The 24,990-nt window shown below is 36.1% G+C and overlaps 1 protein-coding gene across 7 annotated transcripts in view; it reads left to right on the plus strand.

Annotated features, from left to right (window-relative positions):
• The window catches only part of GPHN (gephyrin), a 287,073-nt gene that overhangs the window by 131,005 nt on the left and 131,078 nt on the right, over positions 1-24,990 (plus strand). For 6 of the 7 annotated variants that reach the window (XM_035539775.2, XM_035539778.2, XM_035539776.2 and 3 more), the window contains exon 4: positions 13,090-13,182. In XM_035539775.2, coding sequence (XP_035395668.1) covers positions 13,090-13,182 — 93 coding nt within the window. Of the gene's footprint in view, positions 1-5,697; positions 5,832-13,089; positions 13,183-24,990 lie in introns of those variants that run through there. The other variant, XM_050711056.1, reaches the window with a different exon arrangement.

Below are 24,990 nucleotides of genomic sequence, written 5' to 3' on the forward strand. Positions count from 1 at the left end.
ACTACTAATTCCAATTAGCTTATTTGTTGTGGCCAATGATCTTATGATACAATCTTAGAGGTATTTTTGAAGTTCGGGTGACAGACCAGAAATGTGTATAATTTCCTACTAAAAATAGCTCTGTTTCTGGAGTTAGAAGTGGAAGCTGTAACAGCAGCTAGAGGTGTAATGAACTACTTTAGTATGGAATAGCTACAGTGGCTTGGAAATTGGGTTCATTTCTTAGAGTTGATCAGTACTGATAATTACACCTCCAAACCCAAAGTCCTAAATGGACAAAGTGTCAAATATTGTGTTTAGGTTTACAGGTATAAATGTAAAAGCTCTTGGAATGCTACTCCTTTGGAATTCTGTTTTCTGGTAGACTTGGTATTAAATCACAAATTTATAACTCTTAACAGAAGAAAAGATCCTTGATCTTTTTTTAATGTCTTCAGATAACACAGATGTTGCTAGGCCTGTAGAGAGAACTCTTAAAGGACAGAAAAGACTTGCTTAGTAATTGCAGGAAAGAAGCGAGGGCTTGTCCTGCTGTAGCATCAGAAGGGAGCAGTGCTGAAGGAACAAGGGAATTCCAGGTGTCTGGTTTTTTTTCTGCACTGGGGCGGGGGGAGTGAGAGGGAGATGGTGCAGGCTTCTGTCAGGATCTCAATAAAAAGGACCAACAATAAATGGCTTAATAAAATATCTGCTTTAATAAGACAGAATAAATGGAGGAATGTAGGTAGCGAATAAAATTTACATCCCTTCAGATGCTGGGAACCCTGCCTTCACACAGCATCGGATAAATCCCCAGGTGGATTTCTCCACAGCACACTGCTCATACCTGCCTGTGGAGAGAGGTTCCTTCCTTTTGGTCCCTTGAGCTACGTTATTATTTTCATACAAGCAAACAACCGTATTCATGAAGGGCGTTCTCATGAGGCCAGGCTGCTGGTGTGATCCCCAGCACCCAGCGGGAGCTGCCTGCAGGCTCCACCAGCGCAAGGAGCAGGCCGAGCTGCCCTGCCCTGCCCTGCCCTGAGGGATTTGTGTGGTGTGGCCCAGGCCCGAAGGCCTTGCCGGACAAGCAGCCCAGCTGTCCGCCTGCTCACGTGGCTGCTGCGTGGATCGCTGACTCCCTGAGGTGCGATGGCCTCCTGGTCAGGAAGGTCACTGCAGTATTAGAGATATTATAAATAGAAGATTTTGTGGCTCTTCATTACCAGAGGGCATTGCCCAGTTCTTGCTCACAGATACAAGTTTTGGCATGCTTTCCTTCACACGCTAATTCCACCTACTCTCTGTTACTGAAAATACTGTCTGGATGACTCTTCTGACTGTGTAGGCTCTTAATCACTATCCAGCAGTAAAGTGGCAATTGTCTCTACAAGGGAAAGTAGTAGTCCAGAGATAACATATACCACATGCATCATAATCCTCAAAGTAGAACGTGTGGGAGATGATACAACTCTTTGGAAGGGGCAGTATGATATTTTTACTTATTATTGAGATGATGCCTTTATTCTAAACCTAGCTGAACAGATGACTGCAATGTGACTGTAACATGTCCAGAAAGGGAAGTTTTGTGATTAAAAAAAAATTTACTTGCATAAATGTTTGCACATAAGAGACTGTATGTTAGAATAATAGTATATAATGCAGGTGGTACACAGTGGAAACAACTCATCATTTCTTATGCTGCTTTTTTTGAAATATATAAATAACTCAGGATTCTTTTAAAGGTTACTGTGTGTGTCTTCTTGCATCTTTAAAATAATGAACAAGCACTTCCTAGTCCAGAGGGCTTTCCGTGGTCTCACAGCTCTAGAAATGACTCATGTTTTAGCAAGGAGGGTTCTGTTCCTGTGAAGCAGCAGACATTTCATATGTATAAGCTCCACTTAACTGTCTGATTCAAGTGCAGCAGTAACAATGGGAATGCACTCTTTTGGCTAGAACCTGCTGTACCTACAACTGCACTCCCTAAACATTTGTATAATTACTGAGTCTTGCTGCTTATCCATTTGGAAAACTACTCAAAAAATAGAAGAGCATTAATGTATTCTCTCACCATTCTTTTTCAAGGGAAACAGGAGGAGAGAGGCATGATGTACCATTTATGAAAGTATAATGAATAATTGCAGTATCTGTATGTTAATTTTGATGTTTAAAAGAATTGCATTTTCTAGATAGTTATGAAGGTTTGATAAAAATTTCAGTTAAAGTAAGTGAAAGCAATTTTAAAATAAGTTTGAAAAATATTTTCTGAAATACTTAGCTCAAAAAAGATACTTAGAAATGTCTGTTAAGATTAGCACAATAAAAGTCATTTGAGGCTTAGAACTTAAACATAAGGAAGAACATTTAAGACAATTTAAGGTTTGGTTTGTCTTGTGCTAAGTAGTTAGACTGCATAAATCATCAATTCCTCTTGAAGCACACCCTGTAAGGCCTTCACTTCTCTACTACTCAGTGCTGCAGGTTTTGCTTCTGGCACAGTTCTTGCTTTTGCAACAGGAGCATATGGTACAAATATATTCAGTGCCAGAGCACTTAATTAATTAAGCAGTGATTCATTCAAGAATAAGTGTTAAATGTACCTGTATAGATGACATTCTCAGTGCGAGAATTTCTCATTCTGATATTAATAGTGTTTGTTTCAAAACTAAGTCACAGAACCAATATTTGTGGATAGAACCATCATGTTTGAAATTCTGGGACTGGAAAGCATTTCTGAATATAGCAAGAATTTCTCTGCAAGAGTCAAGAGACCCTATGATTAGTGCAAGCATTTGTAAAGATTGCTCTTCCTGTAGCAGAAAGCATTCCATACTTGTCTCATTCTGATTGTAATGATTAGTATTTCTTCTATGATTCTTAAATTTTAGCAAGTGAAGTTTGGAATTTCTCTAAGAGAAAAAGAGAAATGGCAAGTGATTCAGCTTGGAATCATCCTTTCCACTTCTTTTCATGTTTTGATTTGAACTTTGTTCATGTCCTAGTTAGCCTCTGTGGCCTTAACACTGGGAGTTTAGATTGAGTTAGATTGCTTCCATGAAGCAATTGCTTTATGAAGCTTCTGTTTGCTCCATTTGCAGCAACTTTTCCAGATGACACAGATTTCTTACAAAGTTATCCTTGTGAGCTGGCTGAGGTGGAGGCATATTTTATAGGTTTATATGTATATATATGCATATATGTATAATCCTTGTCATCTGACAAAGTGTTGGCACATCATTCTGTATAGCGCAGTTTTTTTTCCCGAAGAAATTAGGACCTTAGAAACAATGGAGATCCCAGTACAAATAATTCTGCAAAGATGCTCTAGGTTGTTTGACATTCTGCATATTATTTTGCCTGAGAGATTTCCAATACCCATAAAGACATGTTTGAACAACCTTAGTATCCTGGCAGATTTTAGCTTCATTTATACCAGCTGCAGAAACAGTTGGAGGATGATTTTGGAATCTCTGTAGGGTTTTTAAGGCTTTTATTACCACCTGACTCCAAGTAATTTTGTTGTTAATATGTGTCAAGAAAAAATGAACATCTTTTTTTAAAAAGATCCAAAAGAGAAATGACCAGAAAGTTTCAGCTCTTACAGAAGAAAACAAAAAAGCCATTCCTAGGTGAGTTGTTCTGCATCAATTTTCTCTTGAGTGTAATAATCAGTTGAAACCTTTGATTGCAGTGGGATCAGCTAATGCTAAGACACCTCTGCAAGCTGCAGTGGAAGTAGAAGATAGCTCATCAAATTCTATGGTAACAGCTTTCACCCAGTATCATTTGTAATAGCTGTAATCCTTTGGGCTTATAAGAGAGGTTCTGCATACACTGAATCCTGAAAAGGTCTTCCCTTTGAGAGAGTGGCCTTTTTGTTCAGAAAGAAATTGTCTTTAAAATGCCCAGAGGTTCTCTCACTACATTTTAGTCTTTGGATGCTAATGCTCTAGAGTTCAGGAATAAACAATATACTAATCAGCAAGGCAGCCTATTACTAGTTCGTTCTGTTAATCTTCTGTTATTCTCTATCTCTGTAAAAAAAAAAAGCATGGACTTGTAAGAAAAGACTTTTTCTGTAATAATCACAGGTATTTATTTTTCATTGCCTTCAACAGCAGTCAGCATGTTGTTTGCATTAAGAACAGTCAATGAATCTCAATTGATTTTTATCCCTTCCCTGTCCCTTTTGAGAATCATTTGCATGATTCCTACGATTACTCCTAGTCAACAGATAATGGAGAAGTGCAGACAATCTGATCAGTTCCAAAATACTCCAGTCTTCTTTCCTCTCTTATATACATCTCTCTGGTCCTTGTTCACATATCACTATCACAAGGATGTATCAGAGCAGAATGTCCTTACCTTCCTCATATCTGGAGAGATAAAGAACTCTGCTTAGTTTTGGAAGAAGGGTCTTCCTTGCAGATGTTTTGTTGTTTTCTGGAAGCTAAACCTAGCATTGATCATTAGACCTGGAAAATCATTTACCATCTAAAAATGGTACTCTGTAATTTCTTCCCTATTCATCTGTGGTAGTAATTATTTTTGAGAAAAATATCTTTGTATACTCACACATAGTGGCCTGATTTGTACAAGAATCCTTTCTCCATCAAATCACACACAACATTTAGGGTTCTCTACAAATACTTTTTTCTTTTACATTACTTCAAAAAGATGAACACAGATGTCTTTTTGTTATGTGGTGAGGCTACTTGATTGCTCTCGGTGATTGAGTACATTTTCACACCCCACAGCTCAGAGTTTCCTAAAAGAGCTGATCAGGACACATTAAAAATTTATGATTCAATGGCATTGGAAAACCACTGCATTATAGTCGTTCCTTCTCTCATATTAAGCTCCTAAATTCTAATTTGTTCTGCCTGCATCTATGAAATGCACATCTGGTGACTGTTGCCTCAGCCAGCTGCTGAAGTCTTCTTATGATCTTATAGATCCTTATGGCTGCCATTTTACATACTCTGTACCTTTATAACAGTGGAGTATATTTTCGTCAGTCATCCAAAATTCCTTCTTGAAGTGGTACCAGAGTAGCCAGGCAGTGAGTCCTCCAGTACTCATTCCCAGGTCTTATGCTTCTTTGATTGAATTTTATACTTCACTTTCTTGATTTCATAAGGGCCCGCTATTATTAGTCTCTCTTCACAGGTCTAAGTCTTTGTTTGTTTACTTGTTGCACTGTGGGAATATCCGAAAGTTCAACTGACATCACACAACAGTTGTTCAAATGGTTTTCTGATTCTGTGTGGACTTGTGACTTGGAGTTCCCTCCATGGCCAAAACAAATTCCATTGGATCCCTGGGCAAACTCAGTGTCTGTATTGCATGGTATTTGGACATTTGCCATGAGGCCACCTGGAGTTCTGTCTTTGCTTCCCCCCAGCAGCATGTTAGTGTAACAGCATGCAGGGCTGTCCCAGCCTTCAGCAGAGTGGTGCTGCCGTTGTCTGTGGGAGTCCTCAGACCTTCTCCTGGGTGGTAAAAGGCAAAGGGAACTGTTCAGAGGGCGTCATTGCTGGGAATGTACATGCAGACTCAAAGAAGAAAGGTTACCTGTCAGTAACTGGCGTTCTTTGAGAGGTATAGTCTGCATGTACATTAGTCTCCTACCTGCCTTTCCCCTCTTTCTGAATCTCTTTCAGGTTTGATTGTGCATTTAAGAGGAACTGAAGTGGTGGCGGATGCACTCTGCCCTAACTTTCATGCATCAAGCAGGACGAGGGGAGGAGCTAGAACGCACCTCCCAGGACACTCCAAGGCAGGCCACAAGCTCACCCACTCTTAGAATATATGTATGGACTAAATATCTCAAAGTACAGCAGCTATTGGTAGGTAAATTTTCTTTACTGTATTTTCACAGGTAAATGATAGATATTTTTTAAAAACAATTTCATTCATTGACGCTGTGGATGATATGCATGAACAACGCACACAGGGGGAAGTTATACCAGACACTGCATTGCACTGAAGTATTTCCCTGTCTCTGTGAAGTTTTCATCTCTCGTCTTTGTCCTCAGATCCAAATATTTTAGGTAGTTGAGTATTATCACTCTGTTCAATTTGCCATTTCCATTGAGGGCTACAACAAAAAACGGAAATGCATAACTTGGAATATTATTGTAAAAGCAAAAGGTAAACAATATCTTGAACAATTGTATCTAGGTGTATGAAGTAACACGGAAGATTGTATTTACTGTTAGAAAATGAAGCTAGAAACTAAACTGGGTTCCATAAGAATCAATCATATTTTTGCAATTAATTCGTTTAAAACTTAATAGTTGCAGAAGAACAAACCTTCCAATTTAAATGTCTTTTTTCCACAGCTGGGTTCCTTGTGTTAATCACAGAACCCTTGTGGAGGTTTTTTAATCCCCTGCACTTACTGCCCATTAAACAGCACAAGTCAATACAGGGTATAACCTGGTTTAAATCGTTGATGTAGATTGTCTCTGTGTTCAAATATGCGCATGCAATTTCTGTGAGTGCTTTTTTCAAGTACAGTTTTCTATGAAATTAAGCGAAGCTATCTGAGTGGAGGGCTATTATGGGAATATGATTCTCACATCTTTGCATTTGGAGTTCTCTAAGACAAATTGCCTTTGTCTGTCTGACCCTCACTCTTTTACTGATTCCTTAGAGTGATTCGTTTTCTTGGCAGCTCAAAGAAACTTAGTTGGTTTTCTGCAGCTTTACCATTTCTGTGTCTTTAGTAAGATTAAGATGTAGGTTACTGGGGCTTGGTTACAACCAGCAAAGATTGGTAAAACTTATGAACTCTGTATGTGGATACGTGTAGGGAAAATATTGTAAAGAACTCTAGTTATAGGACATTACTTACTTGTTTAATGTCAAGCTTCCTTTTTGAAAACTGGGAACCAAATCAAAAGTAAACAGTCTTAATCTTAGATGAACATGAATATATGCAAATGGGAAGAAAGTGTGGAAAAAACATATTGTTCTGCACAATTAATCTGAGGTTTATGGCTCCAAAGCCAACCATTTATATCTTGTGATAACAGGTCTTTGAAGTGCTGCTTTAATAGATTTTGAAGAGAGAAAATTTCTGATTAACTATTATTAGTGAGCAGTTTGGGATTAATTTAGTTGTTTTATATTTTTTTCCCTTTTCTTTTTATTCCAATTGCTATTTTAGCTTATATTGTTATAGGAATGACCAGAGGAAGGAAAAGTAATACTGGCGAGGAGGTGTTATGTTTCTCTTTTATTTAATTTTTAAGTAGTTTCAAATAGATTCTTAAGAAAGGCACTTGAGTTTTTATAACTACAGTAATACTTACCTTAGAAAATAAACATATTTTAGTGAGAGGTCTTTTACATATGACAGAAATAAGACACATTTAATTTTGGTGCTTTTGCTAGTATATTTTTATTATATAAAGATAAATATGTGTGCATATATGCCCACATATATGTATATATCTGCCAAATTCAGAGTGGACAGGGAAGTTGCTTCATGGAACAGATACGTTTGGAAAATACCTAATTCAGACTCTTCTGACAGCTATAAGTTCCATTCCCTCCTCAAGGCATCTGAGGAAGACTGTTATGCTGGAGTTGACAGATCCTTTCCAGTGAGAAGCTGTCATTTCAAGAACTCATCATCCACTCTAGGAGGATACCAGTGGTATCAACAGTAGACAGGAACAGATTTTCTTACAGAAGGAAGCAAATAATTCTTGTGCCTTGCCACATATGTAGATTGATGCCTTGCATATGATCTAGACCGCCTTCTAGATTTTAATTCAATCTGATAAACCATGAAATAAAAGCACAATTTTTCTTATTTGTAGTATGACTAATGTCTCACTGTAGTTAGTTTAAATTAAGTATCTCTCCTTTCTGAAAGCAAAGTACAAAATAAAAGTGCAGTTTTAAATGTCTTCTGGCGTCAACCTTGCATGTGGCCTATACTGTCTTTACCTTTCTCCAGTGAAATAGTTAGATTTATTTTTTTTCCCCGCAGTACTGGTCGTTAGATGGGCAAACACTTCAGTGCTTGCACGTCTCTTTGCTTTACTTTCCCTAACCTACTTGCTTAGGTGAACTCTGCTGAGCATTGCACTTTGGTGCCAACTTTCCCCCCTCCCCTATTTTAGGAATAATTATCATGAATAGTAGCTTTTAGAAGACGTGAAGTACTTTTTTTAAAAAGGTTACATTACAGGCTGCATAGATATGTTGAACCTTGAATTTTTGATAGGTGCAATTTATTTTAGATGGAAAGTGCCTATAATTAAATTTCCATTTAAAAAAGCAAACCGTTTATAGAGTACACTTTTATGACTTTCTTCCTTCAGTTTTGCATTTCAGTAGAATAGTTGCATTTTTATGACTTTCTATTTAACATTAGCTTAGTATTTGGAAAGCAGCATTTAGAAAAACAACAATGTAAAATAACGGTGATGCTGAAAACTGCAAATATATTTGGAGAATTTTCAAAAGGCTACTGTGTTCAGCAAAATCTCAAAAGACAAAAAGCCGTATTTGCAGACATTGAGGTACGTACTTGGTTTTCATCCAAGTCTCTGACTACAGTAATTACATTGTGAACACAGTCCTAACATTTCTGTTACTTCATGCCTGTTATTAGTGCAGGAAGGAAAGAAGAGGTGGAGGTACCAGAAAATGTGTAGTATATTTTCCTGGTATTTTAGTATTTCATTTTCTGATATTCTTAAATAATTTTGAGACTCATTATTTGCAAAGTTGTTGCTCCGCACACACGGGTATCTTCATGCCTCTATATTTTAATGAAGCTTTCAAGCAGTAAGAGAAAAGTCATGAGCATAAGAAATAGAACCTTCACAAGAAATAAGGCAAAAAATATGACATTTATTCCAAGAATAGATGAATATTTCTAAGGCCTTCCCTGTATTTCAAACTGATTGTTGAACTCAGCTCTTTATCTTTCCTACAGTTCCCTTGCTTTATGGATATTTATGGTCTTGTGTGGTCCTTAGTACTTAGTACTTCAATTTTCCCTTTGAAATCAGTCGAGAAGCCATGGTCAGCTGAATAGAGAAGATTGCAATGCCTGAACAAAAAATATTGATGTTCTTTTAACCCAACTTTTACCTTTTCTTTATTCTTCTGCTTTGTATGTGTGTTATAATGTGAATTTCGGATTAATGGGGAGTTACGTATGCTCTCTCATGACATAATATCAGGGTTTACCTTTGGTGAGTTGGAGTCTGGAGTAGTTGAAGCCACATGACCAAGTAAAGGTTGTTATGAGATCCTAGTCTGCTTGCATTTTGAAACATACTGTTCAAGAATAAACAGGGTTTATTTGTAAATATTGAGTTACATAATTTACAAAGCTGGTGGTTTTCAGTTCTATGCTAGAGAAATACAGAATTTTCCTATAGGGCCTCTGTAATCCCTATTTGTTTGTTCTGTTCACTTACCTGCAGAGATTAGAGGGTGGTACATTAATGGATTTATGGAGAAAAAAAAAATCACTTTGCTAACCGTTGCCATTGTACCATCTTGGACAGTGAGATACTGAAGTTATCTCCACTGAAAGATACATGTCTGGAAGTAGTAAAGCCATTTGTTCTCTGAAATGACAGGTAACATTAGCTTATGTGTAGTGCCAAGGGATTGCATCCTGTAGCATTGGGTTTTGGATTTACCTCAGTGTGGTAGTGCTTACATGAGTGTGCAGATGTATATCAGCAGTAAACACAGGATCTCTGCACTGTGTCACACAGTGTAGGTGTACTTTCCACAAGTTAATGATCTTATTGGCCTTAATAATGTGTGAAAGAATATGAATTCAGTCTGAGAAGGAATGAGGCAAGATTATTATGCACCATTGAAATCAACAGAATAGTCATGAGGAAATTCAGAAAGATCACAAGCAAAGTTTGATGAGCAGTCTTACAACTGAAAAAATTTCAAGTTTAGGCAACACATAAGTCCAGTGAGTAGCTCCAGCCTGGGAGAGGGAAGGGGTGATTTAAACAAGAGCTCTTTGGAGCAAGGGATGGAAATAAATTGTGTGTTAGGCCTAAGGGTTTCTTGCTTATTTCAATGAAAATCAAATAGGTAGATAGAACAGGGCGCCAGATCTAATTCAAAGCTTAAGGAACAAATGGGCTGAAATTCCATTTCTTTGCAGCAGGAAAATTTAATTATGTAATGATTCTAGGACTTTGATGAAATCTGAACAGGTTAGAAATACAAATGTGTATTTTTGAAGTTAAAATGTGTCTAGAAGAGCAAATTGTAATGACTTTATTTTCTTCTTGTCTGCCTTGTCAGTAGGAAATAACTGATAAAGCATTATTTAGAATATTAAAATTTTTTTGTTTGGTTGTGTTTTTAGGTCTGTACTTTTGTTCTGTCTTAATTTAGTTGTAATTTTATAGTACTGTTTTCAGAGCCAGATGCTTTATTTTGTATCCATCATCATAATGCCATTGACTTGAATGGAATGACAATGATTTACATAACCCGTTGACCCAGTCTCATTTTGTCTTGAAAGTTTATCATCAATGAAACAGTGGAAGAAGAGATAGACGCACAAAGATTATTTAATGAAATTTTCTGTTGAAATGTTATATAATCATTTTATTTGTATAGCATCTGTCAAGACAAGTATCAGGTTCCTTGTCTGGAGGAATTCTCATTTGAAGAGACAGCAAATTCAGGTCTGTGCAAAGCCAACAGCAAATATTGCTGGACTGCTAGCAGCTGCAAAGTGAATACTAGTGGCCTTTCTTCCCCAGTTGGTCAGGGTGGTGTTTCCTTTTTTTAGATAGTTAAAATGTAAATGAGAATGTTTTGTGGGATAGAGTTTTGTGGGCTAGAGAGAAAGTAAATAAACTGAATATTAGTCTCAGATATTTTTAAAACACCAAGGAGGTACACATTCTAAAATGCAATGAAACCCGAACTTTTTGCTTCATAATCAAAGGTCTTTTTACTGAAAGCTTATGTTTCTTTACTATAACTAGAATTTGATAAAAAATATATGTACGTATTATAATGATATCAATTATATGCTCAATTTCTGTGAAGAGTTAAGGTGTGTAATAATTCCTTTAGCTTTTTGTATGCTATCATGTGACATTTCTTTTTTCCCTTTTAACTAGAGTATTACTGAGATGTAGCAAAATGAGAACAGATGAAGGATTTATTTTCTCTTTAAAACCACTTGGAGTTTGGCAGGTTTTATTTTATCTAAAGATAAATGCTTCATATAAAAATATATATATATATATATCCTTTTTGTTTTATGCTGACAATTTTTTCTTGATAATGGTTATTTAAAAAATATATACAATGTCATGCTCTCACTTTGCCAAACAACATTTCTGCACTAAAACTCTCTCAAATGCTTTCTGAAATTTGTTGCTGTTGGAAGTCAAGATAAATATGTCTGTAGATGATATAATAGCTCAGAGGAGATGTCACCTGTTTAAAAAACTTTTCTGATGCATATCCGTATTATTGAAACAAACAATTTTAAGATTAAAAATGCTTTTTACTACTGCAATTTACTTCTTTTTATGTAAGTCAAAATAAAAGTAGGACTTAATAGTTCATTTATGTGTTGGTCTGAGACATTTTGCATGTTCATTTCTCAAGCTTATTTGAAATGTTCATGTAACCTGAAATTTGCAGTCAGTTACAGTCTACCTGGGAATAGTGCCATCCTCCAAAGGAGGGTAGTAAAAAGACACAAGTGATTTTAATAAAGACGACATAGCGCAAGAGGGAAGGTAGAAGGAATGAGTAAAGGAAGGAGAAATAAAGATAGAACCTTTGGTTTTGCCACTTCTTCAAGTAATCCTTGGATTTTTACATGATGGGTCTTGCAGGCAAGCACAAGTCTATTCTACCTGCAATTTGGAAGAGACTGTATATGAGATGTCCTAACTGGACAGTTCTAAGCCTGCAGAACATATGCCTGAGAATTAATCTACATCAGTAACGCTTTTTAAAATATTATGGACAGTTTTATGACCATCAGCAATATTTTAAGGTTTTTTTACTCAGTAAATTGCTTGGATCTATTTTTAAGAGTCAAATAATAAGTTTCTAGTCCGCAGTCACCAAATCATTTCTTTCCACCTCAATATAATAATCCAGAAACATAAATGTGCCCTAACCTTTTTTCAGAGGTGTTTTCTTTGATAGAATTAGTAAGCAATGGGTATGTTTTCTGCAGATAGTTACTCTACTGTGTAATACATGGTTATACTTTGTGTAACCCATTGCATAATTTGGAGCTCCAAATGAACATTAGGCTGCTGTGCTTGCTCACAGTAGAGTGAAAGATAAGTGATATAATCACACTGCGACTAAATATATCTTCTGCTGTTGTTGAATTTTTGTCACAAACTGAAAACTAGTTTAGAATGTCATCTAAAAAAATGAATGCAAATCAGATTTAACATGTCTCTAGTATCATAAGTTCTAGAGTACTGTAAGTCATTGAATGTACATGACAAATCTCTTAAGCTTTCTTAATCCGGTTTTGGAATCAGCATATACAGTCCTATTGAGATCTAGGAAATAAATAAAATATGTTTATACTGTAAGGATCAACTTATGGGGTGCTGTATCAGGTGTATTATTACATCTTTCATTAGACAAGCTTACAAATATGTGGTTCTTGCTTTTTTCAGACTGTTAAAAAGTAGAACAAGCACAGAAACCAGAGTTACTGTAAGAATTATCAAACGTATAACCTGAATTAAATGCATATACTTTATTAACGTGTGTTGAAGCATTATATTTATATCTTAGAAACAAAATAAACAGTGATACAAATGAGTAGCTATGAATTCTTGATCTCCATTTTAGAACAAGAGATGGAGAACAGAATTTCAGTTTCCATTTCCAAAAATACTGTTGTATTATTCTGCCATAAGTTGGTTTTAAATAGTGGTTTAGAGTCTGTGAAAAATGCCATGAGTGATTACACAATTCCCTTGATTTATTATATGTATATCTGTTTATTTTCAAGACATGTCAATTCTTTAGGTGTTTTCTGAGATAACCGTGTCCCATGTATTACTTGTTAGATCTGACAACATTCATGTTCTCTTTCAGGAGACGCTGATAGATTGGTGCGATGAAAAGGAACTTAATTTGATTTTAACAACTGGAGGAACAGGGTTTGCACCACGAGATGTCACTCCAGAGGTGAGATACTCCTGGAATAAGAAAAACATGCCCTTTGGTGTAGAAAAGTATGAATCTTGGGTTGGGGTGTTACTCTTTTTGAAATTTCCTCTGCAACTTTACTTTGGAGTATCTCTGAACAGGTCAGGTGATAAACAACTTGGAAGCAGAAAAAGCAATAGGGAATACAGCACAAGAGAATTACTCTGACTTTGGGTTCTGACCAGAAACAATTTTTGGACTAAAATGTGACATAGTAAAATGGATTTCCTGTCCCAGTGGAAACAGCAACATTCTAACAGCATTTTGGTATAACTTTCTTTCGCACTGCAGAACAGTACTGCTAAGCAAAAACATGCATGTCTCTTTTGTTGTGTTCTGCACAAGAAAAGTGGGATGAAAGAGTTCTCTTAATTCTTCCTTGTAGGGTACTACATTGACAACTACTGCTTTATAGGTTAGAACATGGGAAGTAGATATTAGGGGAGAAAAATTTTGTGCAAAGCTGCTGTTGCTTCACTTCACACTGCACTATGGAAAAAGCTAAACAGGCAGAGATGGAGGTAACCTGCACCAGTAAACGTTGCACAGAAAATTCAGTTACAAACCACTTACCAGGAGCTAAGGTAAGGGGGAAAAAAAATAGCGCAAAGGAAACTTAACCAAATAACTCAACCTCAGGGCCATGAGTTGTAATATGAAATGACGATTGTTATTGTTATTGGAGTACTTGGTACTTTTAGTTCCAAGTTAGGTTAATTTGAACTTTTAATATCACATACCTGTTTTTGGTTTGCTAATATTCAGTAGAGGACAGAATTAAGACCGAGTGCCTGATGTGTTTATTTCCATAACTTAACATATTTAGATTTCACTTCAGTGTTCATGTGAGTTTTTGATTGCTTACGCTTTAAGAGTTAATTTAATTATAACATACCTACAATCATTTTTACCTAGCAATGTGTTCTGTCAACCATGATTGCATTTTATATTGTTTTCATTAGGAATTTTAAAATGTTTTTAATCTGCTGTATAACATTTGTGTAACTGAACAAAAAACGTAAATAAATGCTCTTGTACATTATTTCTGATCATTTTAGATTGTATACAAGAAACCTTAACTAAAACTTAAGGGTCTATCTGTCAGAGAATGGGAACAATATAAGGTAACTATAGAGTACTAGCTAGTGAAGCTGAATTTACAGGTGATTCATGTTGCTAAAGCAACACAAAAGTGAAAAATGCATTGGGTTAATTGGTCTCTTACTTGCAAAGTAACATAATGATTTAGAAGGCTGTATTCCAGCACTGTGCGAAAGGAAGGCAGAATTTCTGTTTCAGTTTTCCTGATTTATTATCTTAATGCAAAGTCAAGCCTAGGCAGTAGTCCCAGAGGAAATATTTCAGCCTGTGCCAAAAATTAGCTATAGATTCTCAAGCAGCATTTGGGCCCAGGAATTAACAAATGAAAACTCGGCACATAAATACCTCGTGTTTTCCCTACGTTGATTCATTGCTGTTACTTGAACTAATTATTTAATATAGGTGGTAATGATTTGTTTGATTAGTTTTGATGCTACAGTGACCCATTTTAAAAATTAACTGTTGTCGAAGTCTCTTTAGCCTATATAATAAAAACACATTGGTACAAAATTCATTAATAAATTGCATGGAAGGACAAATGCATCATTTATAAACATAATCAGTATGTAAGTCTTCAGTTGGTTATAACAGAACGTTTTACCTGTCCAATTATTACTTTACTTAAAAAGAATTTATAAATTTATATAGGACATTATTTAACTAAATTTTCACTCATTTAATTTGCATTTAATTTACAAGACTAAAATCATGGTGAAGAGACTGAATCCCAATTTTTGTTACAAAGTGGCAATGGTAAGGTTTGTTCTTCAATTCCATATAAGGTTTAGCAGATCATTCAAGCAAGTGTCAGAGGGGAAGAAAAATAGTTTGCTAGTATGTGTCATAAGTAAAATATTGTATGTGTTTTGGGTCAAGGAGAGAGAAAACTCAAAATGGAAAAAATCATTATGTCAACATAAAATGTTCAACAACAAACCTTCAGGAAAACTTGATGTAGGAATGCATTGTTGTAGGAAGTTGTTTTTAATATCTTACTTGTATGGCGTTCATACAGCATGGTCTCCTGTCATTACTGAACTGGTAATTAAATGATTTGGTCGTGACATTGTGCTATTGAGATGTCATCTTTAAAACACGATTTTAAAGCTAGTATTAATTGAATCTAATTTTGGAAGACATTTGAGTGTTCTTCCTGAGAGTAGGGATAGTAGTGCATCAGGTCATATTTCAGCTGGAATGATTCAGTCCTTAATGTTCCTGCAGTTTCAATTAGAAGACAGTTTTCTGCTTTTTCTTCTGAGAAGAGATATGTAGTCATTATTGTACTGTACAAGATTGATTCCTGAAAGTATTTACAGCCCAAATTGTTACGGTTAATTTATTTTTTTATTAATTATTGATTAGATTGAAATTAAGTGGTAGTATATTGTATTTATTTGTAAATATTTTTTCAGAAATTTGTAATTAAGTTTCAAAAAAAATTACTGTTTCCCCACGCACTTTGCATTTTGAACACTATAACAGAGTCATACCAGATTATTGCAGTAGTTTCAGTGATGTGTGATTTATTTTTTTTTAAATAACAAAATAGATTGCTTGAAGGGTATCTGACTTTGATTAGCTACCTCTGATCCCTGAATTTATTGCATAGGACTAGCGAGTGGATGGGGAGAAGCTTTTAAGTTAGGTGTTATATGATTCACGTTTTGAGAAGTGGGGGTCAGTTGAATTAAGCAGAGTGAATATCCTTCACCTTTTTGCCTACGTGACTTTGAGTGATGTGGATAGAATGTGGATAGATTAAAAAAAAATCAGCCAGTGGATGGCTGAATTTGAAGGAAACTGTTGTAGAAGTTATAAATGAATGCTGTAATTCTTCATCTACTATGGCAGTTCATGATAGTTCTCATTTGGACTAAAGCCAAAGTAGAGACTAGATTTTGTAGATATAACCACGGTTTTGACCATCTTTATGTTGCCCGTAATTTGAGGGGATAATGTTTTAAGTCCACACTGGAAATGTTCATACAGTCTGCTTGTCACTGGATAGAGATTGAGGCATTACTTATTGCCCAAATTAAGTTATTTGGGAAAGTTTTATTTTGTATTTCCAGATGCAGATATTTTCCCCTTGGAACTACCACACTGGATTGCTAGACAGTTACAGTTTTTACAGGATGTTAATGAAAATATACATTAATTTTTAAAAACATATTTAAGTGATGCAATAAGTTTTTATCAATCACATTTTCTCTATTGCTGTCAGTCAATACAAGGAGGAAAGGAAAAATCTCATGTATACAGGCACTCTGTGAAGTCTTTTATCTTCCATCTCGATTTTTATATTTATTCTTGTGCAAAATTGTACAAATTGTACATCCAAAAAATTAATTTTCCTACCTCTTAACAGAGTCTTCTGGCTGTTTTCTTATCCCATATCTCTTGTGTGGCTCCATACAAAACTAATTTTATATACTTAGGTAATAGAAAAAAGGATCAGCCTATTGTGCCTAGACTGATGCTAGAACTCCTTGAGCTGTTGCTATGTGAATTCACAAATACTTCAACCACACTGCAGATAATTGTCAGCCCTGAAATTTTAAGACAAGACTTCAGGAGAAGAGGCGTAGAAGAGCTCTTTGCCATTATGCAAAACCAGGCAGATGTTTTCTCGTAGTCTTCCTTCTTTTCCTCTGCTCTGGAAAAATGATGAATGTGCCTTTTAGCTTTTGCTGATTATATTCCTCAATATTTATAGGCTGTTTTTAAATCTGTTTGGACACTTATTTGTTTTCATTTGATCTCACAATATATGCATACCTGTTTATTCTTTCATCAAAGTTCGCAAGTCCATTAAAAAAAAAAGTTCTCTGGAACTCCCTCCAACTTGTCAGCATTTTCTCTGATAAAAAGCCTGCTCAGAATGAAGAAAACATTCCAAGCCTAGCCACACAAAAGTCGTATCTAGAGAAAAGAAAGTCTATATTCTGCAGTGATGCAAAGTTTTTATATATTTCAATGAAAATCACAACAGCATTTTTATAATCAATACCAATTGCAAATTTTCTTTTGCCTGGCTTTTCCTAATTCCCTAAGGTATCTTTCACTATTACTGGTTCCTGAGTTTCTCCTTTGAATGTGGTGTGAATTTTTCTTTAAATATTTTAATTGATTTTCCAAATTACAAATTTTCAAATTCCATTTTATTTCTACAGACTGTTTCAATGTCTGTTTCCTTGCATTTCTTTGTCCCAAGTAGTGTTTACAAACTTCCTAATCTATACTGTTTGCAATTTTCATATGTTTTCTTTCTGTTTGTTTACCCTTCAACTTTGTTAATGAAACAAGGTGCTTGTGACAGAGCAGGATTTGTGAAGTCATAGCCATATTCTCACAGCAACTCATGTGTTCCCCTCAGATTAACTTAAATCCATTGAGACATTTCAAATAACAACTTCCAATTAATATTTGATAACTTAAACTAGGAGGAACATGTAGATATTTTTATCCTCCCTGCTTCAAATAGTGCTTTTCCAGAACAGCAAGATTTCTGGTAGAGTTCCTTGTGGATATGGGAGCACTTCCATTCTTTTTCAAATAGTATTCAACTCTTCTTAGTGCCGTGCCAATTATATCTTAGTGTTGTCACTGGTCACACGAAACTCTTTTTACAACCTGTCTGTCACTTCAGGCTGGCTCCATAATGAGGAGGAATGAAGTCTTCATCTCATATGTGACATCAGTCATTTTATGGTAGGAATACTATGAAATCATACAACCTCTAATTACCCAGGCTGTTCTTTCAGTTTCTCATTCTCAATATTCAGTATGATCTCCAATTTAAAAACCTTTTTCAGCATGTGTTTTTGTAGTCTGTGTTAACACTGCAGTTTTCCGTGTCTCTGAATGGAGATTTCACTCCCTGTTAAGTCTGATTTCTTTGTTAGAGCTATTGTATAACGAAGTGTGCTGTGCATGTGTGATGAGTGATCCTGTAACTTGCCATCAGACCTTTTGAGAACTATCATTCTCCATATTTGAGATTGTTTCCAGCCTAGCTTGCTCCTAAAGGGTCTGAATTATGAAACCTTGCCAGATGCAACTAGGCAACAAATATACTTCAATGGAATAGACCACAGTGTGACAGACTTCTGAATTCTGTGTTATGCTGTTGGACTTTTATCAGCAACTCTGTAAGGTATCATTCCCTTTTTTTATTAGACCTCCAGACAGTTCCTAACTTATATGATTAGGTCTTTATTCAGTCTGATTTAATTTTTCAATATAATCAGTTAAGAATTTGAAGCACTCTATCGGGTGTTCCAAAAAAGTCCAAATGCATCTGTATGCTCTATTCATTTAACCAATAATTCTATAGTTAGGTTTTAAATCTCAGATTTGGAAGACATTATAACAACAGAACTGCTATACTGAATTGCAGAACACTTTTCACTAAATAACCATTACCAGTGTCTTTGAGAAGCAGCAGTATCCTGATTATTTGCAGTATGCAGCACACTGTCAGCTTACAGACGTACCTGTATCCTGGGAAATTCCAAGCTGATTTAGCTGACTTGTGAAGTGCTGAAAAGTACACTTTCTCTTTTCTTCTGGGAGTTCCTCAGGAAATCTTGGTAATACACCAGCATCACTGAAGAGTCTGGTTGTGCTACCATCAACTGCAGTCACTGCATGGAAACACCTGGGAGCTGCGAGGACAGCTGTAGTGAGAAATGTGTGAGGGAAGGAAGCCAGATCCCATTTCAGCGCTATTTACTCAAATAACAGAAGGTACGCACACACACATTAAAAAAAAAAAAAAGGAAGGAGGAAATTTATACAGATACAGAGAAAGCATTCCTAAAGAATGCTAATTTTGATAAATAAAGAGAGCTTTATAAGTCGGTATTCTGATTCTATAAATGACAGTTTTGAACGTCTCCGTGTATGTGTATCCAACTGAGATGCAGGATGAAAAGAGTATGTCTCTCAACTTGTTTCTGTCTACATTTCCAGACATAGACAAGTATGAAGATGGTGAATAAAAAAAGGAATAGGAATAGAGGGGATACTTTTTTGTCTGTATACAGAATTGATGTGTCTAAATTGGAAAGCTGCATTTTTTTCTGACATTCACTTTTTTAAACATTTCAAATATCACACTGGATATAGAAAAAGCTCAAAAAATATGATGGCTAGAAGAGATGCTTTCTGTGAGGGTTATACAACTCAGTCTGTTCAGTTTATCATAAAGAATATTGGGAAGTAGCTTAGTTTGTAGTGCATTCACTATATTTTCTTTGAGAAATAACAATATAATGTACCAAGGGTTCTGTTAGTCTGCTGAAGAGATGTGTAACAATAGCTGGTGATAAGAAGCTCAAACCAGAAAAGTCTAATAAGGAAATCATCGTATTGGAAGATTTTTTTGTGTGTTTGGATTGGTTTTGTGTTTTGTTTTTTTTAACAGTGAGCAATTAATCACACAAACAAGTTCCTTCCCCAAAAGAGCTGTATTCTCTGAGTTTCAGTCCTGTCAAATCAAAACCAATTGTGGAAGAGATGTCTTATAAAGCACAAGTTATATGGGATTCCTTACAGAAGTCATGGATGACACTTAAAGAGTTATCCCATGTGGAAAGTCATACTAGATTCTAACATTATGTTCTGTGTGTATTAAATGAGAAGATAATTCAAATCAAATGGATCCCAAAATTAATGGGTACACAATTGTCTTTAACTGATTTATTAACCTTCTGTCTAAAGCTGTCTGACCATCATATCCTAAAGATAATAGGAATAGATTTCCTATCAAATGTTCCAGGATGTTTTTGCCCATTTGAGGATCAACCTTTATTTGCTTTCTTTTAGTTTTCCTTAATGCTCTGAAAATAGCAAATAGAAGTTCCATTTTTCTGGCTTTCAGGTATGTATGAAATATTTGCAAGCACTGTTGAAAAAAAGAAAACAGTAGTAAAACAGCAGTAAGGGATTTCAGTGCTTTATAGAGAAACAAAGGCACAATAGCAAGCCAGGAAATCTAATTTTTCTCACTTAATTTTTACAATTGCGTTTTTTATTCCAAGGTAATTTCAAAATGACAGTAGGAAGAAAGTGGGTGGACAAATGTTTCATATCCCAGTGATCCCAGATACTTTCAAAAATACATCCAAAAGAACAATACAATTATAATTGACTTGTTTTTCAAAAGGAAGGGTTCTTCTCCTATGGGCATTACAGATACATTTAACTATGTCTTCACTGTAGTGACCACAGCTCATAGAGATGTATTCTGTTAAATTAGCTGGCTTGGCTTCTATTAGCAGTGTAGCTGCCACAGTGTATAGGACTTGCACTCCTTCCTGTAACTGGGAGAGAGAAGAATGCCTGCCATAAGCCTTCTGCAGAATGAGATTTCCTATTTGGGATTTTTTTTCCAACTTGGGAATTTGTGCCTTTAGGCATTTCCATTAGAACATCTCTTTGCAACAGGTAACAGGGAACTGAACAAAATTAAACATCAGGTTAAGGCAAAATAATCTGGAAAACATTGTCAGGCTTGTAATTATGCAATTCTCATCATTAATGTGTAATTTTTTTCTGGTCATGCTTTATTACAAGTAGTTTAGTAGAAGTTTAATATGGAGAAAATTAACAATAATATATGAAAACATGAGGAAGACTTCTGTGTGAAGGCATCTTAAAGAAATGATAACTAGAAGACAAATACTAGTTTGGATTTAAGATGTATCAAAAGTTGAGTTAGTTGGTCCTTTTGGCAAAAGTGCACCAGAATACCAAAATGATTCTTTATTAAAATAGTTTACCATTAAAACTAATGCTTATTGAACAGTAGAGAATTTCCCATTTGCTCCTTGTCTGCTATGCAAGAGCACTTTCAGCCACTAAATGGGAAGAAACTGGAAGAGTCTTGGAAAGTGGCTGGTTTCATCTATTATTCTTGGGATTGTAACTGTTCCTTTGCCTGCTTCTGCAGATTCCTACCACATGGAACAATGCAACTTCTTTAGCAAAGTGTTAATTGAAAGGATTCGGAGAGAAAAACACAATGTCCGTATATATTGCCACACTCACGTACGGAAGTCTTATGGACAAGAAAATAATTACTTTTTAACCTTAGTTTGGACCATTCACAGTTATTTCATCTTCTTGTACTTCTTGCATATATTCTTTTTCCCAATTGTTTTGTAGTGTGAATACCAAAACGAATAGTGAGGAGCACAACGTACAATATACTACTTAATATCGGTATTTAAACTTTCACTAGATGTAAAAAGTACATTTTTTCTTCCGCGATGGTTCACTGAGATCAGTTTGTCATAGTTCATTTTCATTGAGCCTTGAAAGATCTCCCTTTGGAGAGAAGATGCTAGCAATTTTGTTCTTGATGCGGTTCAGCTAACTCTAGCTGCTGCTGGCCACAAAATCATATGATCTGATAAAACTGCTAGTATGTGCTCTAAGCATCTCATGCTTTGGAGTATTCATATCTACTCTTGTTCAGTCATTTACAGTGTGCTACTCCTGGCTAGTTTATACCTTTACTAATCATATAACATAAATCTCAGCCTCCTCTGCCTGAATTTCTTGTCACTCTAAGCCCAAATAGTTTTTGATACAGGGAAGTTTGGATATGGAAGAAATTCCTGTTCTGTGACCATAGTTTCTAAAATTGAAATTATATTATCCTCTACTATTCCTGTGCCTTACTCAGCTGAAAGGAAAATGAATGGCTGATACCCAGAGGATCAGTATAAATAATGTTCCATCAACTTAGCCTCTTACTACTGTACTGTATTCCTTCAAAGCTTTGTTGCTTATGAATACACAGCAATTTTGTGTGGATACTGTTTCTGTGACCTTTCCAAATCTTAATTCAGCAATACACAGTAGAACTAATCATTCCTTTGTTGTGTCTAAGGCTCTTTAGTTTGCACAAAAGGGAAGAGTTGGCTTCTTGTTGCATGTTATTGCTTGATCAAAATGGGTGTCATTTTTCAGCATTAGCATAAGAAGTTAATGTACAGGCAGATACATACACACATAGTGTAGACCTTTAAGAGAACAGAAATAGTAAAGGTTGGTTCCTGGTTGGCTTTTAGTGACTAGGAAGATGAATAAAAAGACCCATGACTGAAATGATAGATGAGTTAAATTACTGAATTTAGTTATTGCTGTTTTATCAGTTCTTGCATTCCAGACTTCATTATGTGTTTCTGAAATGGAATAACAGCTAAAATTTCTGTAACATGGTTTAGTTTGTTTAAAAGAACAACCATGTTAAATAACAGAGTGCTTTGTGCATCAAAAGTGTTGGTAAGTGTTGGACTTTTGCAACTCTTGCCATAGAAGGTTATCCCACAAGACTCACAAGACTAATACTGTTCTTTAGTGTGGGTTTATCTAAATCAAATTCAAACACGAGCCTACACTACACTAGTGATGAGTAACAGTTAATGACTTGTTCAGTTTATCTCACAAATGGCCATCATCGGCTAATGGGTACTCCTGTTCATCTTCACAAGATATTTTGCAGTGGATATGGGAATGAGCTCACAGGACCATCCCCTTTCCCCTCTTATACACCTTGTGCTAGAGGTAAGTGTGGTTTTGGGGAATAAGGGTGGGATGTCATGAGATGAAAGTGAATGTGGGCTTCTTAAATTTTTCGCAAACCTCAGTAAAGGCATGTGTCTGGGGATGGACAAAGATTCAGCTGAATTCTTATTTTTTGCCCAAAGAGGTTACCCAGTCCTAAATTGACATGCTTTCCTTGAACTGGGAGTCAGAAATCCCTTTTCTCTTCTGTTTTTCTGCTGCAGAAATTCCCAACATTCCCATTATGTGGGCTCCAGAGAGGGGTAAGCAACATCTTCAATCCCACCCAATCATTTCCAAACTAATTCTTTGCTAGTATTTTTTTGCTTTTTAAATCATCATCAGAAACAGTTTTTAGATACATTTTTCCCATTCATTTGATTTTCTTGTGGATTCTCATATTTTTGTTTTATAGGAAGGTCCCATGACCTCCCCAAGTGCTAGGGTCAGACTCATCTGCTGTTTCCATTTGTGTGCTATTCTGTGGATTTCCATGGTTCGCTCTGATCTAATGATGTTACCAGAGGGTGAGCATCTAGATTCTTGGGACTGTTTCACTCATGGTATCTTAAGTTATTGAAAAAGCACTGTCACCCTGCTTCCTTGTCAGTCGGTTAACAGGCTTATGTTTTATCCTTGCTGACAGTTGCGTCTGATTATTCATGGGCGTTGGTCTTCTGCTACCTTGCCTGTCTGGGGACTGCCTGGCAATCACTACTCTCTCTTATTCTCTCTATTGCTGGCTGTGTGGCATTGTCCTCCCGAAATCTTGGCCCTTTGCCTGACTGTCTGGCATTACCTCTTGACCAGCTAATTGCTCGACAGTGACTACCTCCTGCCCTGTACATCTGTTGAATGGCACATGTCGCCGCCTTACTGTCCCTTGTATCCGATCACACGTCGGCATCGGCTTTCCACTGCCCCGTCTCCCACTTCAAATGCCTGACATCACCTTCCTGCTGAGTGCATCTGCTGACTTTGTGGAGTTGTTCTTCTGCTGCTTGGCACACCTGCTGTTTGGTACTGCTTTATCGACTTGCTGAATGTCTGGCATTTTCCTCCTGCCTTTTCACCTGCTTCTTGATTATAGTGTCCCCTCGCTGCTCTTTGAGTCTGCTTACTCACTGATACTTGCTCTTTTGCTGTCCTGTCTACTTGCTTTTATGCCTGGCATTTCTATCACATTGTCCTGCCCACCTGCCTAGATTTTGTTTCTAAATATGCATCAGTCTGAAAACTTAAGAAGAAATGTAAGGAACGGGGAAACAATATTGTCTGGCTCCTTCATGGTCTGATTCAGTTCAACATACCAGCCAAAAAACTGATCTCAGGACCTGCATCCAGTTTTTTCATAGATCTGCTCACTCAAATCCCTCTCCCTTCTTAGGAAAAAAAAAAAAAAAAAAAGAGAGAGAGAGAAAAAAAAAGCAAAAAAAAAAAAAAAAAGCTCCTGAATCTTACTTAATCTTTACTTCATCACCTCATTTGATAGGTGTATTACTATTTAGTAATACTGTGTTAAGTATCCATTTCAGTAATAATTCAATACTAAATCAAATCACTAATATTACCTATAGTAACTCTAGCAGAATCCATGGAAGGTAGGTAATAACGGGGAAAAAAAAAAAAAAAAGAAAAAGAAAAAACCAACGAACAGTATGTTACTGAGGCTCAGAAAGATTAAGGGCTGAATGTCGAGCTATACCCAATAAACAGTGGATCAAAGGAGCTAAATAATAAATTTTGGATATGTCTTATTTAAAGCACAAGGTTGTAGCTAGTCTAAAAAAAACACTGGATCTGTATGGGGTTACCAAACTTCAGTGTGTCCTACTTGTTGTTTCCTACTCTGCTGAGCTTTCTGTACTGGGAGAATGTTCAGTTGCCAGTTTACAGGAACCTTTTTGTCACTTTTTCACAGATTAAGAACAAAGGCTTGACTACATGTGTAAGGTCCACGGTGAGGGTCCATAAATCAGTGCCAGAGCTTATTGTAGGAAGCAGGATTTCCTGCTTCTTTTCTTTTAATGCCAGTCACTTTCCCTCTGCTTTCCTAGTTCTGCCACAGTTTCTAGCTTATTATGAGTGTGGTTTAAATTAAGCTTT

The sequence above is a fragment of the Cygnus atratus genome, chromosome 5 (assembly GCF_013377495.2).
Source record: "Cygnus atratus isolate AKBS03 ecotype Queensland, Australia chromosome 5, CAtr_DNAZoo_HiC_assembly, whole genome shotgun sequence".
Classification (NCBI taxonomy): Eukaryota; Metazoa; Chordata; class Aves; order Anseriformes; family Anatidae; genus Cygnus; species Cygnus atratus.